Genomic DNA, 19,598 nt, shown 5'->3' with positions numbered 1-19,598 from the left:
CTAAAACTGAGTGCAAGATTCCACATCAGCACCTAAGCATCAGCAAACTTATTGCTTGAAAAAAAGCTTCTTGAATGCTTAATTCTATAGGCCTGTATTTCCTTACATCTACTGTCCCTTTGCCCTACAATTGATGATTAAGCCTTCAACTGGAGTTCTTTCCCTAAACCCTACCATTCATTCTGTCACCCCTTTCAATCACTTTTTCTATAGCTAAGTGCTGTTTGCATTCATTTTTATCAGTTTCTATGAAGCACCTTAGGACATTTATCTACATTGTTGTAAATGCAAATTGCTATTATTGTATCTATAATAGAATGTAGAATCCAGAGTTGTTAACAACCATTTTTGTTATCAGTCTGTTATAGTTAAAATTGATTATGGACAAACCATTATTGTAAATTATATTCTCAATGAAGCAAAAAATGGAGCTTCCTATCACAGTAAGCAGAATTCTATCAATATGATTGATTCCAGTAATAATGTAAAATTGAGCCTTATGACTTTTTGATTCAATGTTTTTCTGGATTTCATTATATGAATTTTGAAGCTGGAATTACATACCCACTGAATTCTGTCCAGAAATAAACGTCAAACATCTGATGTAATTAGTTACTCTATGCATTGTTACTAGAATTGCTTACTATTACTTAAGAGATTTTAAATGACCTCTCAGAATGCATGATTTGAGTCTTCATTAGTACTGGTTCATAGTCAAAAGTTTGCTTTTTGCCTTTGTACATCAGTAGTTTAGAAATTTTAAACCATTAAGTAATATATAACAAATATTTATTCCAAGGCTTGGATGCTCCTGATGGAATTGCCTATGATTGGATTAACAAGAGGATTTATTATAGTGATTATTTGAATCAAACAATCAGCTCCATAAAAGTGGATGGCACCGATCAGTCAATCATTGCAAATGTTCCGAGGCCAAGAGCTATTGTACTGGATCCTTGCAGAGGGTAAGCTTTGTCAAACTGCAGATTGAAACTGACACATTATTATTCAGGTCATGTCACAAACTATCTTAGTATCTTCTTAACTTTTTGATCATTAATGAAATTAGTTTCCAGGCAAATTCCAATGGCTTCCATCCAGCGCCAAGTACAAATATTCTATTAGACATCCATGCAAGCAGAACTGAATAGAGGCCAATGTAATTACACAATATGTTACAGGACTGAGTAGGATGACCTGAACTAGACAGAGTCAATGACCAGATATCAAACAATGCTGAAAGATTGCTATGATGAGAAAGCAAATTTAGTTGCTGTTGACTAGTGATATTTAGGAATTTACTAATAGGCTGGATCTTTTGAACTCTTAATATTTATAATGGAAAAGATGAGCAGAATCATGTTCAGCCAGTTTTATTAACTAGCATAAATAGGGAAAAGGGGACAGTGAGGTCTTTTCTGCTGCCTGACAGCTGCTGTTTGCGAATTTGTGAACTTTACCTTCTGGTTGGATAATTAGACCATCAGCCTTGTATGATGGAACAACAAGGTTGATTTTTGTCACACTCTCCATTAGCAAGTGAAAACAGGATGATAGAACAAAAGAAAAACTGCTGGCTTACTGCTAGTCATCCACCTAATCTAGTTTTTGGATTGACCTCGATTTAAGTAGTTAGTGCTCCTACTTGAAAATGTTTGGACTGAGGTAAAGGGGCTTAATGAATATGTACAAATTGGGGCTGCAAGATCTTGTCAACAGCTCAAAGCCATTTTTGACCCTGTTGTTACTGCTAGCTCCTCAAGCTGCCCACCATGTGGAATGAAGGTGGAGATGAAGCTTTATAATATTTAAAGGCATTGTTAGTGCTGTCAATTAAAATCCTGGAATTTCATAACACATGCAAGTCTTTTTGCTTGTACTACACACTGGCTTTTGTCTGTTTAAACTTAAGGTGTCTGTAAAATCTCCAGAATCCTTAAAAGACTTCTGGCAATGCATTTTTATCTTTATGAAAGTTTGTCTGATAATCCTTTGCTGTGAAGAGGGGCACAGTGAGGACACAGCAAAACAGAACAACAGCTGCAAGAGGAGGAAATAGAAGGTTTACTTTTAGGAATCATTTGTGCTCCAAATACAGTCGAGAGGGTAACAATAACCTACCTGTGCTTTTTTGATCAACAGCATAATGACTTTGCACAAAGGAACTTTTCACAGAGTTGCGTCAGTTCCTGCAACAAGGTTTGCCTCTTGCTCCCATTTTGGCCTGATCAGTACAGTCCTGGACTTCTTTTCCTTGAGCATCTTCCTGGCTGTCATATATGATATTGAACAGCAACATGGTAGTCTGCATTAAATAGATGACTGTCATGTTTGCTTCAGTGAACACTTCCAAAACCTTCCCCAGGAGCATCTGGAATTTGTAGGGTTAGGCTTTGAAACTTGCACAGATTGCAACATTTCCAACATTGCCTATTTCTATATTACCTCAGGTTCCTTTTACAGGACCTTTTGTACCTAAAACATTCATTCTGTTAGTGTATAGAATAGAATAAAAATTTATTGTCACGAGCCCTTTTATGTGAAAAATATAGTGAAAAGTTTAAGTCGCCCTCACCACGGTGCCTATATCAAGGACAGAAGTCATGCATAACAATAAAAAGGAGTAAAATTAAGGCAAAGTTCATCACAGTTTACTTAACGGCTCCTGGGCTCGGGAAAAGCCGATTAAGGAACAATAGAGTAGCCTGAAGATGTGGCTGGGACGAGACCTCCATTCCAGGGCAAGATTGCCATTATAGGAAAAGATAGCCATGACGGGCTGCTGGAATACTGGGTCGAAAGCCTGTGCTGAAGAAGACTATCATGTCGGGCCGAGACTGCCACTCCTGGATGAAACCACCTGCCAGGCCGCTGGAACACCTGGAAGCCGAAGACAAAGAAGACCTCCGCACAGGGATGAGACGTCCACACCGGGACAAGACCGCCACGCTGGAACAAGACTGCCTCACGGGTGACCACCACGCTGTGTTGAGAATGCCACTTCCCCTCCTTCAGGCACCGGGCCTAGCATCAGACCTTGATCCTCAGCCTAGCCTGGGGGAGTCAGCCCGGGACTTGCTCCTAGATCATTGGGAGACCCCAGGCTGGAGTGGAGCTGTGTCTGGCTTGCTGCTACTTCTACTCCCACTAGAGGCCTTCTTCTTCACCCACCACTCTGCAGACATAAAAGAGAAAGAATATAAAAATGAAAAACAAATTGGGTGTGATCACACGGCAGCCCTTGATGCAAATATGTAGTCACTTTCTGAATAGTTCTGAGGAAGGGACATTGGACCCAAAACGTTAACTCTGGTTTCTCTCCACTCATGCTGCCGGATATGCTGAGTTTTTACAGCAGCTTATGTTTTCTTTTCTGTCGTTTTCATAGCAGCTGTCATAATGTTTTTATTTTATAGAAATCCTCTATATCTCACTTTGGCCCTTTCACAGAAAGTGAGAGGCACGCTACTTGGAGACAATAAGTATCATCTGTACGCTTGGTTTATAACTCCTCTGTGAACCTCTTTGTACATATCTGTGCTACAGTCAGGCTCATGGGACCTAATTGAGTAGATCCTCAAAGTTCTGAATTTATTCTGTTGTCTAAACAAGCCTGGTGGCTTTCTTTAAGATAGATCACAAAATATGACTCTTACAATAGTGATTTGTTGTTTGCAGAAAATATTTGCTATCTAGTCGAGACAACACATGAAGCTACCATTGAATGAGGACCTTCACATTGAGGAAGGAAAAGGCAATACAAACATAGAAAATAATGGGGAAGTAAGAGAACTTCAACAACAACCTACTAAAGAATAAATCAGCTGAATGAGCATGTGTCTTGGATTTTCCACCCTTAAATAATTCGCATTTAGTCAAAGATCAGTATTGAATATCATGCTAACTAACACTGCGAGACCACCAGCTAGTGCAAGAACACCCTGCAAATAAAGATTTCAAAAAATTATTAGTAATATTTTACAGCTTTAAACAAATGCTGGACAATGATAACCTTATTTGGAGCCCTGTGTCTTTCTTGAGTATTCCCACCTTTCCTTGTGCTCCTATGAATTACTATCTCAGCTACTACAAAGTAGGAAGTTGCTGAGGCATAAGCAAAGGCTTTTGAGGCCAGTAATTGGTAGCCCTTAAGGGGCAGAGTCTAAATATGATGCAGTCTGAGAGAGAGCAACAGTTCCAATCCCATGCTCCACTGATCTGCAGAAGGGAAGATCGTAGGAGATCTTGGATACAGCTTGAAACCACCACCCATTTGATCCATATCTGACAACATGCAGAGGAAGTGATGCGGTCCAGAGTATGCATGGCCCGGATACAAATATCTCAGTGATGCTTTCAGTTGTGACACAGGCCCTTGGAAGAGTCTGCACTCCCCAAGGTGATTAAACAGCACGTGGTTGATGAACTGTGCAGCAGAACCACACACTTGTCAGTCATGGATTTTGCTGCATGTAACACAGGTTCACTGATAATCAATTACTGTTTTGAGCAATTCTTGGTGCGATTATTTAACATAACCTTCCTTTAAAGTCTCATCCCTGAAGCATAATGGTGATGTGGGACTATGTCATTAACACCACCCACAATGGTAAGGTAGGAGATCACATGATGGAAGGACATGTAGGGAGCGTAATTATGGCTTCAGCATTGTAAGATCTGGTCATGTGGAACTGTATAAAGTTCCTTAGTATGTAATAAACCAGTTGTTGTCTGAACATGCCAAAGACTCAGGAATTTTTCCAAAGCTAGACTAACCAGTGTGTAACAGCTTACCCCCCATCCCACCCCTAAAGTCTGCACCTCTGTCTACTTCTTCAAGGATGAACTCAACTCTAATCTATCATGAACTGTTTCCTGGGCAATGCTTTCCAATTTTAACTGTTCATGCTGAATGTGTTTAATGGCATATCATGTAGCGGCCTCACTAACTCAATGTATGTGTCACATAGATAGCTAATTTCTGTGCTGGTACTTGAGGATGAGAGTACTCAGTCTTGAACTGTGAAGTTTGAGTTATCGGATGGATCTTCAAACAGGGGAGAAACAAGGGTTAGTCAATGGTAAACAGGAGCAGATGAGTTGCGACACAATGCATCTACAGGTTTGATTCCTGGGATTGGGAGCAAAAGAGTTAAATAGAAAGAGAAAAGAGAAATAAATGGATGTATTTTCTAAAGCAGCATGTATCAGATGTATTATGCAAAGCAGCTTGCCTGATTTTCCTTCATTAATCTAATGAAAGAAACTTAAGCCAATTACTTTTCATGTTTAAACTCCAAGCTACCCAGTTTGTTGATAATGTGCTCCACTCAAGCTTGGACTAGGAAAATTTCCCTTGAGACTTTTACTTTGTATTAAAATAGCAGTATGCACATAGTATAGAATATTAAAAATTTCCTTGATTGATATGTTTTTCTAACAGGTATATGTATTGGACTGATTGGGGAACTAGTCCTAAAATAGAACGAGCAACACTTGGAGGAAGCTTTCGTATACCCATTATAAATACCAGTTTAGTGTGGCCAAATGGACTGACAATGGACTATGAAGATCAGAAACTCTACTGGGCTGATGGCTCTCTGTATGTTTATTGCAATGTTTATTGATTTCCTGCCACTAGTAGGCTTGTATGAAGGAGTTAAAATGTAATTTGGGTGTACCTATAATTTTTCAAATATTTATTATGTACTAAATCAGATGCACAGCATCAAATTATCTCATTCTACAACTTCGTTTTAACATTGTGCTTTTGCTGCAAACGTGTAAAAATAACATTCACTGCAAAAGTTTCAAACTTAAATCTCCATTACTACAACATCCTTTGTTGTTATCCCATTAAACAAGATTGTCAATTTAAGAACATGTAGTTCACGAATAAGAATAACCCATTTGGACAGCCAAACAGGGTTATATTAATTGCTTCAACATTGTCCCTCAGACCACTGTACCTAATGTGTTGTGCCTCATATGAACCAGGAAAGGATCTAATTTTCAAATGCTCAGCTGCTGTGTGAGCACCAAAGTACAGCCATAGTGATGAATACTCTCATTCCTTGGAGCTCTTTCATTTTAAGATAATGATGGATCCCACTATTATTTCAAGCAGAGAAAGAACAGTTGATGGGCAATTCCATGATCTGGATACCTTTCCAATCCTTCCTTCATATAAGGCCTCCCAGAATAGTTATCCTGTGAATTACTTCCTTGCTGGTAAACCTTCCTTTCAATGGCAACTGATGGGCTGTCACACAACTCTTCAGGCCAACTGCAACATTCAAGTAAACAGCTGACTAGCAATGCGAAATAAGGTCAAGAGTTTCGATATGTGGGGGCTGAAATTTGAGTTCAGTGAGTACATTTCACACTCCCTGTTTTTCACACCAGCGTGAAACTAGCTCAGAGTTAAAATCAGCTCTTGTATATTGTACAATTTATCTGACATTAGAAAGGTGGTGGAAGGATCGTGGTAATAAAGGGTTAGGTAAGTGCTATCTGAACAGACAAACTTCAGTGTATGTCTCGCCATAAAATTACCAAGGGTACAATGTACCTGAGAATGAGAAGTGGTTGAGGTTAAATCCTTGCGGACTTCATTGGTAATAGCATGGATACAAGAAAATAAGTCATTGCTTGAGGCATGCTGGCTAGAACTGACCGGATAATTTTATAGATAAGAAGATGTAGAGCTGGATGAACACAGCAGGCCAAGCAGCATCAGAGGACCAGGAAAGCTGACGTTACGGGCCTAGACCCTTATTCAGAAAAATCAGCTCTTGTATGTTGTACAATTTACCTGACATTAGAAAGGTGGTGGAAGGATTGAGGTAATAAAGGGTTAGGTAAGTGCTATCTGAACAGACAAACTCCCTTTTTCTGAAGAAGGGTCTAGGCCCGAAACGTCAGCTTTCCTGCTCCTCTGATGCTCCTTGGCCTGCTATGTTCATCCAGCTCTACACCTTGTTATCTCAGATTCTCCAGCATCTGCAGTTCCTACTGTCTCTGGGATAATTTTATAGTATTGTTTTGAATTGCAATAAATGCAATCACAGAAAAGCTTTTTGTTTTACAAATTCCTATTCATTGTGATAATTTGAGATTTTAACCCTTGCTCTGTGGTTCTGAAATTAATGTTATTTTCCAGTAATTAATATCTGCTGCAACATTTAATTTATTCTGTTTCAGACGGAAGATTGAACGGTGTAGTCTTACAGGTACAAACCGTGAGGTGATTGTTAGCACTGCAATTTACCCATTCGCAGTGACCCTGTATGATGACTATCTCTACTGGACAGACTGGAGCACTAAAAGCATCTACCGGGTCAATAAACATGATGGGTCTGACCAGACTGTGATGATACAAAACCTCCCACATCGTCCGATGGATATTCATGTCATGTCTGAGAACAAGCAGCAACATTGCAATAATCCATGTGATCAATTTAATGGTGGTTGCAGTCACATTTGTACTCCAGGTATTAACAATGTCTACCTATAATATTTAAATAATTGGACAAAAAATTAATTTCTTAATATTTTTACACCTTTCTTTTGAGAACGCACCTTATATACATAAGAACAAAAGCTATGAACAGAAGCAAACCATTTCTTAGCTTCATGAACATATTCCACCATTTAATTAGATATGGATGTTCTGAACTCCATTTATCAATCTTTTGTCTATATATCCTTTGATTCTCTTGCCTAAAGAAAATCTATTGATCATGGTGTAAATTTCAATTACTGAAGACTTTGGTTGAAAAAAGAAATGATCTTTGTGTGGAAACATGCTTCCTGATATGGTTAGTCTCAATAGTCTAGTTTAATCACTAGAGAAATATTTGCCCCATCTTTCATCCTGATTTGTGCTTTGTACATAGTGGGCAGGCTATGGGAAGTGAATTACTCATTGAAAGGATTCCAACCCTCTGACTTGTTTTTGTTGCCACAGTATTTATATGGCTGGTCCAGTTCAGTTTCTGGTCAGTGGTGTTCACCAGAATGTTGTTAGTGTGGGTTCAGTTGACAGCAATTCTGCTGAATGCCAATGAGCGATAGTTAAATTTTGTCTTGGTGGAAATTGATGTTTGTGTGGTGCAAATATTAGTTATCACTTATCACACTGACTTGGATGTTGTCCAGGTGACTGCATATGTAAATGAACTGCTTCAGCATCTGAGGAGTTCCGAATGGTGTTGAACACTGTGTAGTCAGCAGCGTGCATTCCCACTTCTGACCATACGTTGGAGGAAAGATCATTTATAAAGCAACTAAGATGGCTGGATTTCCTCCAATGATATTGTGAGACTGAGACGATTGCACAAAAGCTACAACCATCTTTCTTTGTACTAGGTTGATCCAACCAGTTCCCTCTCAATGCCCATTGATTGCAGTTTTGCTAAGGTTCCTTGATGCTTAACTTGATTAAATGTTGCCTAGTTGCAAAGGACAGTCAGTCTTACCTCACCTCTGAAATTGAGTTATCTTGTCCATGTTTGGACCAAAGCTATAATATGGTCAGGAGCTAAATGACCCTGATAGAGCTGAACCTGAGTGGCAGTGAGCAGGTCATTTCTTTGCCAGTGCTGCTTGATAAAACTGCTGATGAGCCCTTCCATCATTTCACTGGAGAGGAGACTAAAGGGGCGCTAATCAGCTGCGTTGGATTTGTCCTGCTTTTGTATACAGAACATTTCTGGGAAATTTTGCACATAGATGTCTGTGTTGTCACTGTACTGGAACAGCTTAGCTAGGGACACAACTAGATCTGGAGCACAAGTCTTCCGTGTTATTGCTGGAATGTTGTCAGGTCATACCCTTTGCAGTATCCAGTTCCTTTAGCTGTTCCATGATGTCATGTGGAATGAGTCAAATTAGTTGAAATTGGCATCAGTGATATTGAGGACCTGAGGAACAAGCAAAGTTATTCATTCACTGGAGATATTTGCAAGTATTTCAGCCTTGTCTTTTGCACAGATGCGCTGAGCTCCCCAATGTTTAGGATGGGAATATTGGTAGAGCCTCCACCACCAGTTACTTGACTAATGGTACAACACCATTCACTACTGGATGTAGCAGGATTGCAGAGCTATCCAGCTATCTAAATGTGCTATACATTGGGAAGATTAGAGCTGAGAGATGTATAGTAACTATTTAAATTGCATTGATAATTAGAGTCCATAGTATTATTCCAATCTCAATGGTAGCATGTTGTTTACATGTCATGTAAAGTACGCTTTTATAGATTTGTTTATCAGTTTGATTACTGAGTATTAATACTGTGCATATTTTTATATTGCCATTATGCTATAGGGCCTGAGGGTGCAGAATGCCAATGCCCTGCTCATGGAAATTGGCGCCTGGTTAATAACAATAAAGATTGTGTTTCATCTGATGCTACTACATGTGCCACTGGCTACTTTACTTGTTTGAATGGACGTTGTATCCCAGAAAGGTGGAAATGTGACACTGACAATGATTGTGGAGATCAAAGTGATGAAACAGAGAGAGTATGTGGTAAGTTCCTTTCTATAATATACAAAATCTATCTTTATCATTGTTATCAACATCATTATCAAAATATATCATAGTGGCAATAAACTTGATTTTGAAAATGATTCATTTTCAGTGTCCAGTGACATAGAATAGAAATGGAACTTGTGTAAAATACCTTCTTTGAAGTCATAAGTAGCAAATGGACATTTGAACCAGCCTTATTTTAGTTCATAACTGGTAAAAGCATTCCTTTTTGCGAGATGCTTCTATTTTGTGAATATTTTGTGGTTTTTGACGAGCTCCTCCATTCCCCCTTTCTCCATTTTGCTATGTTGCATTAGTTATATTGGAAACTTAATCGGCTGCATTTTAAGCTATGGATAGTGTTTCCAGCTCCTCTGGGGGTAATCCAGCATGCAAGCATAGGCCACTACTGACACTGCACAAGGAAGAAAGATGTGAAGGAGCTTAGTTGAATGCAAGTATGGTGTGATAAATCATTTTGAAACAAGATAGTGAAGTACAAAACTGGATTTATTTATAAAATGCAATATTACATATGTCTGCCTCCTCTCTGACCAACATGCTTTTTTTTTGAGTACCCATTAACCAATGAACTATTTAAGCTAGTGCTACTGCTATGGCACCCTATTTGATGACCCCTCCTCTCCCTACACATTCCACCCCTCCTCTGTGAATTACTGAATTCAAGTCATCATGTAAGAAATGCAAGTTGTCTCTGTATAGTACATTCAACTTTTCCTGTAATTATGCAGGATTTTAAAATTGGTAAAATTGAATTGTGCAAAATGGTTTGTTTGCATTTGATCGATTTTATTTCATGTAACCTGCTATCGTTCATAGAATCATAGAATCATACAGCACAGAAGAGGTCCTTTGGCCCATCGAGTTTATAATGTCAAAAATGTATTACTACACACTCTAGTGCCGCTTTTCCACACTAGGGCCATAGACTTGAATGTTATGACACTTCAAGTGCTCATCAAAGTACTTTTTAAAAGTCGTGTGGTTTCCTGTCTTAACTACCCTCCCAAACAGTATTCTTGCAAACAGCACATTCCAGACCCCCACCACCCTCTGGGTAAAAATGTCTTCTTCATCTCCCCTCTAAACTTCCTGTTTTTTGCTTTGAAATTATTCCCCCTCATTATTGACCCTTTGACTAAGGTTTAACATCTTGAGTAAACCTTTAAAAGATCCCAAATAATCCCACAGACTAATTTATTAAAAATAGCAAAGTCACATTGCACCTGATCCCAATTGCAATGTGAGACAGTTTCCTATGGGGGTTGTAACACTGTTTGACTGTAGAACATGTAGGATTTAAGTCCAGAGGCTACAATTTTTCTGTTAAAATGAAGGAACCAGTTTTAGAAACACGTGCAATGAGTTCTCAAAATCTCAAATATGCAGAATCAAATGTAAAGCCTTAGCAGTTCTGCAGAAATTGCCTGCTTTTCTGGTTGACATTGGATATGGTAAATAAAGTATGATATAAAAAAGAACAAAATACATGGAAATATAATTTTGTTTTATTTTTCATGCAGTCCACATAGGAACATATTGCACATGGACTTATTCGTTACGTGGTTTACCGAAAAAAGTTAACTTATTTATATTTCCTCATTAATTATAAATAATAGTGTAAAGATTTAATTTTTTTATTGTTGATACACGGTGAAATGATGTCATAGATCAAGCTTCCCACAGGGTCATTTTAGTTTTTTATGTAGCATTTTGACTCTAGGTTATCAGTTTAAGCACCCCTCCAGGGATTCAGGACACCATCTAGACTAAAATTGCAGTTCAGTACTGAGAACGTGCTACTTTGTTAGAAATATTTTCTGTGTAAGGTATATGAATTCAAGGCCCTGCTAGTTTGTACAGGTGGATGTTAACAGATCCCATATGTTTCTGAGAATAGCAGGGATTTCTCAGAGTACACTGGCTAATGCCATGCAAAACAGATTAGCTAGCTATTCATCCTGCGATTACTGTCAAGCAAATAAATGCCCAAGGAAGGGAGAGGAACAGGAAATTGACAGGCTATAAATCACATTGAGGTTTGTAATTAGATTTCAAATTAAGAAAATAATAAAGCCAAAACAAACCATTTTATTCTATTTTACATGCAGCGTATTTGGAAGCACTTGTATTTATGGAAGGTAATGCAACAAAATTTTTCTTGCATAACGGAGAATTGTTAAAACAACATTTAAAAACCTTTTTTTGTACCATATTGTTTTAGTTTTGGTATCTCTGCTCTTTCTGTAGCTTTTCATACCTGTTCACCATCTGCTTTCACTTGTGGAAATGGCCGGTGCACACTATATAGGTATCGCTGTGACCATTACAATGACTGTGGAGACAACAGTGATGAGGTTGGCTGCTTGTTCCCTACTTGCAATCCCACTACAGAATTCACCTGTCATAATGGAAGATGTATTAGCAATAGCTATGTCTGCAATGGGGTGAATGACTGCCATGATAATGGAACTTCAGATGAGAGGAACTGCCGTAAGTACAATTCAGGTTGTTTTGGAAATAACTCAGATGCTCAAATAGTCATTGATGCAGCAAAGAATCTTCAAGAACTCCTGACTCATTTATTCAACCCTCTCAAAATGATGGTCTGCTCCAGAAGTAAGGGCATATAGTTAAAAAATGATAATGTCACATATTGTAGAAAGTAATTATTGTAGAATATTATACGCATTGACCATTCCTTTATTAATATTTGTATTATTTAATAGGTTGAATTGGACAATATAAATACCATAGCAAAATGTGAATTTAAGGCTGCACATTTAACTTAGCCAATATTTGAATTAAACAACTTTGAATTAAGAGATAAACTGCAGTAAATGCCAGTTTATCATGCATCAGTTTTGTATTGTATTTTGTTGTAGGGGACTGGAGAAATAGGTGATCATTTCCTTTAGGAAGTGGTAAATGACATTCATATGGATGTCATTGCAGTAAGTACAAAGAGTAAAGCCTTAAAATCAATTCAATACAAGATACCTACCATGTCTAGTTATGAATTAAAAGCTTCAATGTATAATCTTGCTGGCAAGAGCCTTACTTTCTAATGCTGTTACTTTTAAGTCATGCTTTTTATCTGAGTCTATAATGGAAATGCCAAAGTAAACACCTAATGGGCTAACCCTGTAACAAAATTTCAAGTTTCACTGTCATATTTTATTGACTAACTAACCACACCACACCACTAAAATTATTTTAGGAAATTTGCATTTTTTCCTCTAGCTGAAACTACTGCTGTCAAAGAAAGGTCTTAATCAAAGCATTAAAATTAAAAAAAAAATCCAAATATGACTGAATTAGACTTTGTCCACTTTGATTTTGTATGTTAAGATTTTCCATGAAGGTTTAACAGCCTCCTAACAGTTGAGGTTTGGACTTCATAATTTTTACCAGAATGGTAACTGTTTTCTGAAGGCATATCCTGCAATCTGAAAGTATGTGGTGTGTGAAATGTGTATGTTTGCAGCTTTTCATTAAGCAAATAATACAATGCTTCTCAGACTTGAATATATTTGGTTGTTTCCAATTTTGTTTGAAATATAGCCAAAGCACACATTCTAAAGATTTGATTCAGGTTAAGTTTGTAATGAATATATGAAACAGGAGAAATGTATGTGTGTGTATATTGATTGAGAAAGGTAGAACAAATGAGAGGCTGCAGTTTGTACATATTTGCAGCCAAAGTTTCTTGAATTAAGTGTGCATGATAAATTTCGGAAAGAATTACACTGACAGTGAAGTACAGATGGATTGGCAAAACTTATTATTTATGGTAAATAAATAAATTGCCAGCATTTATTGCTGTTAAGAAGACAGCCTTCTTAAATATTGCAGTTAGTGTGGTAAAGACTCCCCTACAGTGCTGTTAGATAAGAAGTTCCCTTCTGAAGAAGGGTCACTGGACCTGAAATCTTGACTCTACTTTCTCTGCACAGATGCTGTCAGACCTGCTGACGTTCTCCAGCAATTTCTGTTTTTGTTATTACTTATGTTATAATGTTTGAGGAAAACTCACCATTTCCCTTTTATCTGATTCATATTATTTCCAATTTTTTTTAAAAAATTGTTTTATTCATGTTCTTTTATAGTTGAACTATTTTAGTCCTCTGACTTTTCATGCTACTCCATGTGTAAGAGAACATTCACGATTAAATGGAAGGAGGTGGGTGACATAGTGGAAACCTTGCTGGGTTGGTATTCCAGAACCCCAGGCTTCAATGTTCTGAATCCCACCATGGTAGGTAGTGAAATTTGAATCCAGTGACAAATCTGAACTTGAAAGCTAACTGAATGGTGACTCGTTAACCACTGCCGCTTGTCACTGAAAAAAATGCCTTTTAGGAAAGGAAATTTGATCTGGCCTAAATACAATGTTTCTGGCTTTTAATTGCCCACTGAAATGTCATAGCAAGCTCATTATTTCTAGGTGAATTGGGGAGCAGCTAAAAATTTTGAAGGAACACTTTTTTTACCCATAGTTATGGTTAGTTAACCATAGTTTTACTCCATCTCTGCTAGCCATTTATCCTTCTCAACTTTCCAACCATCCTCCAGGTCTTTTGTATTTTAATCTTTCATGGGATATAAGCATCTCTGGCAATATGCCAGCATTATTGATCTTGAAAAGGCAGCATTCTTGAACTGCTACAGTCAGCCTGGAGAAGGCTCCCTTACAGTGCTGTTAGGTAGGAAGTTCCAGAATTTTGGATCTGCAACCACGAAAGAACAGTGAAAGAACCATGAAACCATAGTTCCAAATCAGGATGATAATGCCTTGAGGGAACTTGAAGGTGGTGACATCTTGTGTGCTCATGACCCTTTTCTTCATAGGCAGTAAAAATTGTGAATCGATGTACTCTATCATCTCAGGCCCTGCATGAAGGCCATGGGAAAGATGCTACTCATGGTATCAATACACGATCAAAATGGACAGAACCCTGGAACAAATACAGCGTTAAAAAAGACAACAACGCTTTACTGACCCAACAGCTTTGACCACCCTTGATGAGAATTTATATTGCTCCGCTGAATCCAGACAGGACATGGATGTTGCAACCATCTGCTCCATAATTTGAAGATAAGTGATGACCCAAGTACAGTTGTTTCAGACTGGAGAACATATTACCCAAAGCTGCCCACAAAGACCTCTTGTGGGATTTCTCCATTCTGTTTCTAAGAACACCCTCAACTGGATATTCAAAGTAGACATGCACATTTCCAGTCACATGAAAATGGCAGAGGTAGTCATTCCTGTCTGATTCAAATACTTCTAGTTCATGAATGTCTAACTGAAATAAAACTGCATTGACCCATTCATCCAGTCAACACTTAAAAGTCAATTTTAGAATACTGTCTTCTAAGCACAACCCTCTTTGTTTTTCAGTAATCGCCATTCATTTTCTATCTTCTCAGGACTTTAATACAGCTTTTTTGCATTAGTTTCTGACTTGATTTAATAGGATATTTATTAGGTTAATTCATACATTGTTGAATAAAACAGTTTTCATTTAAAAACAGTTTTAAATTGCACCTAATTTTTCAATCCAGTACAGGAATGGAGTTTTACAAATTTTACTGTCTGCCACAATGTTGAAACTTTGAGAAGTCAACTTCTATTTTGAAAGCTTTGTTGCTGTTCAGTTCAATTAACATGTTAAATCAAAGTCAAAAGTATTCAATTTTAGCACATCTTTAGCAGATGGCATTAACAATGCTCATAGTTCAGAATATTAAGTAGTAGCAGTGTGTACTATCTACAAGATGCACTGCAGAAATTCACCAAAGATCCTCAGACAGCACCTTCCAAACCCACGACCACTTCCATCTAGAAGGACAAGAGCATTAGACATATGGGAACACCACCACCTCCAAGCTCCCCTCCAAGTCACTCACTATCCTGACTTGGAAATGTATCACCGTTCCTTCACTGTCGCTGGGTCAAGATCCTGGAATTCCCTCCCTAATAGCATTATGGGTCAACCCACAGCAGGAGGACTGCAGCGGTTCAAGAAGGCAGCTCACCACCACCTTTTCAAAGGCAAATAGGGATGGGCAGGAAATGCTGGCCAGCCAGCGACACCCACATCCCACAAATGAATAGAAAAGAAAATATGCTTAAGGTGTCTTCAAAGACATGTCACTAAATTTTCTTTATTCCTATATTTGCCTGTAGCTGATCGGACCTGTCAGCCTAGCTATACAAAATGTCAAACAACCAACATTTGTATTCCTCGCACTTATCTTTGTGATGGAGATAATGATTGTGGTGATATGAGTGACGAGAGCTCCACACACTGTGGTATGTAGTTTGTGTTATCGATAATATGGCAGTTATAAATGGAATATTTTATGCTCACATTATTGAATCATACTGTGTAGTATGAACCCTTTAATGCATTATCATTTTGGTTAGGGATAAAGGGAACAAAGTGTAGGGCGAGAAAGCAGGAACAGGGAACTGATTTGGATGATCAGCCATCATCATACTGAATGGAGGAAAGGGTTGAAGGGCGTAATAGTCCATTCCTCCTATTTTCTATGTTTATATGTTTACTTGTGAAAACTGTACTTGCCTTGTAAAGAATTTAAAATTGTAAACTATTTCAATATTACATCAAATTATCACCACGCTAATAAAAGTGGATAATTTTTCAATTAAAACTAATTCATGCAAAACAATGCTGTTTCTAACAAAGATTGTCTATATTGCTCTTTAGCATTATCAAATTAATTTTACCTGAAATGCACAAATTTTAATAGGATAGACATTAGAATAGGGAAAAAGAATAGGATAAAGAAGGAGAAAGAGAATCTTGATCAGTAGGGGATTCTAGAGTTAGGTGGAATGGGCAGGAAATTGGACGTGAGGAGTATCAGATCAGTCATGATCCTATTGAATGGTGGAGCGTGCTTGAGGGACCGAACAGCATACTCCTGTTCCTATTTCTTATGGCCTTAGGATCTTAGTGTACTGCAGAGCATGATGGAGTCCTTCATACAATACGTTGTTTTAAAACTCTTGTGTTAGCACCAAACAAAATGTATGCATATGTTTTCTGGTTAAATTCAATCTCACCTTCATCCAGTTTTCAGGGAATTGTGAGACATTTATATGAAGCAGAGTTCATTTGTTCAAAAACAAAAAGTAATTATAAAGCCATAGGGTAATAGCTCATTGAATGCAGTCATTGTACAAATGATTTTTGCTCCCTATACCATACAAAACAAAAGGGCACTGCGTTGCCAATCCATTTTCTTGTGCAACATGACACATATAAGGGTGATGTTTAAAATCAGGAAGCAACTTAATGAAGTAAACAGGAAATTGTATTTTTACAGTATGGTACATTATAAAGTGGACATAGCTTGTCAAAAGGGCAAAGAGAAAGTTTGGAAATATATTTATGCAGATGGCTTTAAGATCTGAAATATCCTACCAGAATGTGGCTGAATCTACAATAGGTTTTAGATGGCAATTGGCGAATTATTTAGGTAGAAATTAAATGGGCAAAGTGTAGAGAAATGGGGCTGAGTGAACAGTTTCAGAAAGCAAATGCTGTTTCAAATAATTATAATGCATATCTGCCATTCAGTAATACATTAATGATGTAGATATGCATTATTGGATATGCTACCTCATGTTGAACTACTATTACACATAACTGTTCTCAGTGAAAGGCTAGTAAATTTTTTAAAAAGTTACCCTTATCATTCCTGTTCCTTGCCATATTCATTACAAAGTTGAGAACACTTCACTTTCAAGTATCAATTAAATAGCTTTCAAACCTGTTTTTCTATTTCTCATTTTCAAGTGGCAATATGCCCATCAAGATTACAACCTTTAGTTTCCTTAGTAGCCTGCAACATAACAACTTTGGGGAATCTATCTGGAAACCCTCACCTCTTACAATTTTTTTCACTGACAAAGTAAGGAAGATATTAAGTAAAATCATCCCCTTAATTGAATGCAATTGCCACCTATTAATATATTGGTTTGCTGATGTACGTTATAACTTTTTGAATCAATTTTAGCCACTGGAACTTGTGCAGAGAATGAGTTCCGCTGCTCTTCTGGTCGCTGTATCCCATCACACTGGTATTGTGATGGTGGAATGGATTGTGCTGATGGGTCTGATGAACCATCTACTTGTCGTAAGTATGATACATACTAAATACTGCTAATGAACTGACTTTACATGACATTATACCTTACTAACTTTCACAAGCAATACCCACAATGAATGGTTGGAACATTCTATGTCTTTTGGACTGCAGCATGTGAAAATACACCCTATATATATGGAGATGCATTCAACAACTTTGTCCATCCTTAATGAATTGACTTAGAAAATGTTCAATTAAATACTTATATTTCATTTATTGTGACTCCAAAGACTATACATTTTACCTGTTATCGCATTGTCAGCTACCTTTTATTTCTAGTTCGCACAGAGCGCACTTGTTCAGGCCAACAGTTCAAATGTGATGATGGCAGATGTATCCCCTCAACCTGGATCTGTGACGGTGACAATGATTGTGGGGACATAAGTGATGAAGATCAAAGACATAACTGTGGTAGGTGTCACCAGAAGAATAATTGTAACCAATTACCATGTATCTCATTAACTCATATTCCATAGAATCATAGAAATTTAGAGGATATAAGGAAGCATTTCAGTCAATCAATTCAGTGTCAACTGAAGTAGCTATCTCAGCAAAAACCCTTTTCAGCTTTTGGTCTGTAGGTTAAGGCTCTTCAAGTACAAATTCACATGCTTTTTAAAGGTTCTGAAGGATTCTGCCTCTAATTTACACTCAAGCATTGATTTCCAGATCCCTGCCACCATGTGTTTAAAGCCATTCCCTTGTTTCCCCTCTAAACCACTTATCTCTAATCTCAAAAATATGGATCACTCAACCAAGATGAATAGAGTATTCCTATCCACTTGACCGAGTCTGTCTGTGATATCATACCTAGGAATGATCATATATACTTAGGTGATGGTGTCATCACTGAGATATTGTTGCTTTGTTTATTTGTCCCATGAAGACTGCCAGTTTTATTAATTCACAAGATTTCAGTGTTGCTGATTGGACCAGTATTTGCTCGCCGTGCCTAATTGCCCTGAGGAAGGTGGTGGTGAGTTGACTTCTTGAATCATTGTCGTCCTTGTGGTGTTGGTACTCCTGTAGGGTTTTTAGGGAGCGATTTCCAGGATATTGGCCTACAGAAATTGCAGTATAGGTCTATGTCAGAATACTCTTTGGCTTGGAGGGGAATTTGCAGGCAGTGGTGTTTTCATGTGTCTGTTGCCCTTGTCCCTCTAGATGGTAGAGGTTGTGGGTTTGGAAGCAGCTTAGGGACCTTGGTGAGTTGCTCAGTAAATCTTTGACATAGTACACATTTGCAGAAACTGTGTGTGAGTAGTGGAGGCAGTGAATGTAAAATGCTTTGGGTGAGGTACCAATCAAGCATGCTGCTTAGTCTGGATGATGTCACGCTTTTTGAATGTTATTAGAACTGTACTCTTTAAAGCAAGCGGAGATAATTCCATCACACTGCTGACTTGTGCCTTGTAGCTAGTGGACAACCTGCAAGGAGTTATTAGCTGAGTACTTGCAGCAAAATTCTCTGACTTGCTCTTGTAACCACAGTATTTAGATGGCTACCTCATTACTTCCAAGATGGTGATAGTGGAGTATTTATGGTAATGCTATTGATCATCAGGGGCAATGGTAAGATTCTTTCTTTGAGACGGTCATTGTCTGGCACTTGTATGGCATGAATGCTACCAGCCCAAGCCTGGGTGTTGCCCAGGTCCTTTTCTTTATGGACTGAGACTGCTTCATGTATCTGAGGAGTTGCAAATTGTTACAAATTAGGTGATACCTACTCAAAATCAGTCCTACTTGGGCACAATCTTTCTGTTACTACTGCACAAGGCACCAGATAGTGACAGAAGAATAATATAAAGCAACATAACGCATTAATTCTGAGCTTCCAGTTTTAATTACTCACT

At 37.9% G+C, this 19,598-nt stretch overlaps 1 protein-coding gene across 1 annotated transcript in view; it reads left to right on the top strand.

Moving 5' to 3' along the window:
- The window catches only part of lrp2a (low density lipoprotein receptor-related protein 2a), a 286,554-nt gene that overhangs the window by 163,202 nt on the left and 103,754 nt on the right, over positions 1-19,598 (top strand). Inside the window, exons 35-42 of the mRNA XM_048599223.1 lie at positions 800-965; positions 5,444-5,602; positions 7,204-7,493; positions 9,331-9,534; positions 11,809-12,051; positions 15,752-15,877; positions 17,611-17,730; positions 18,022-18,153. Coding sequence (XP_048455180.1) covers positions 800-965; positions 5,444-5,602; positions 7,204-7,493; positions 9,331-9,534; positions 11,809-12,051; positions 15,752-15,877; positions 17,611-17,730; positions 18,022-18,153 — 1,440 coding nt within the window. The remainder of the gene's footprint in view (positions 1-799; positions 966-5,443; positions 5,603-7,203; positions 7,494-9,330; positions 9,535-11,808; positions 12,052-15,751; positions 15,878-17,610; positions 17,731-18,021; positions 18,154-19,598) is intronic.

This window comes from Rhincodon typus, chromosome 7 (assembly GCF_021869965.1).
Source record: "Rhincodon typus isolate 14 chromosome 7, sRhiTyp1.1, whole genome shotgun sequence".
In the NCBI taxonomy this organism is placed as follows: Eukaryota; Metazoa; Chordata; class Chondrichthyes; order Orectolobiformes; family Rhincodontidae; genus Rhincodon; species Rhincodon typus.
Note: the sequence above shows the minus strand (reverse complement) of the source record. Positions and strands in the feature narration are given on the sequence as shown.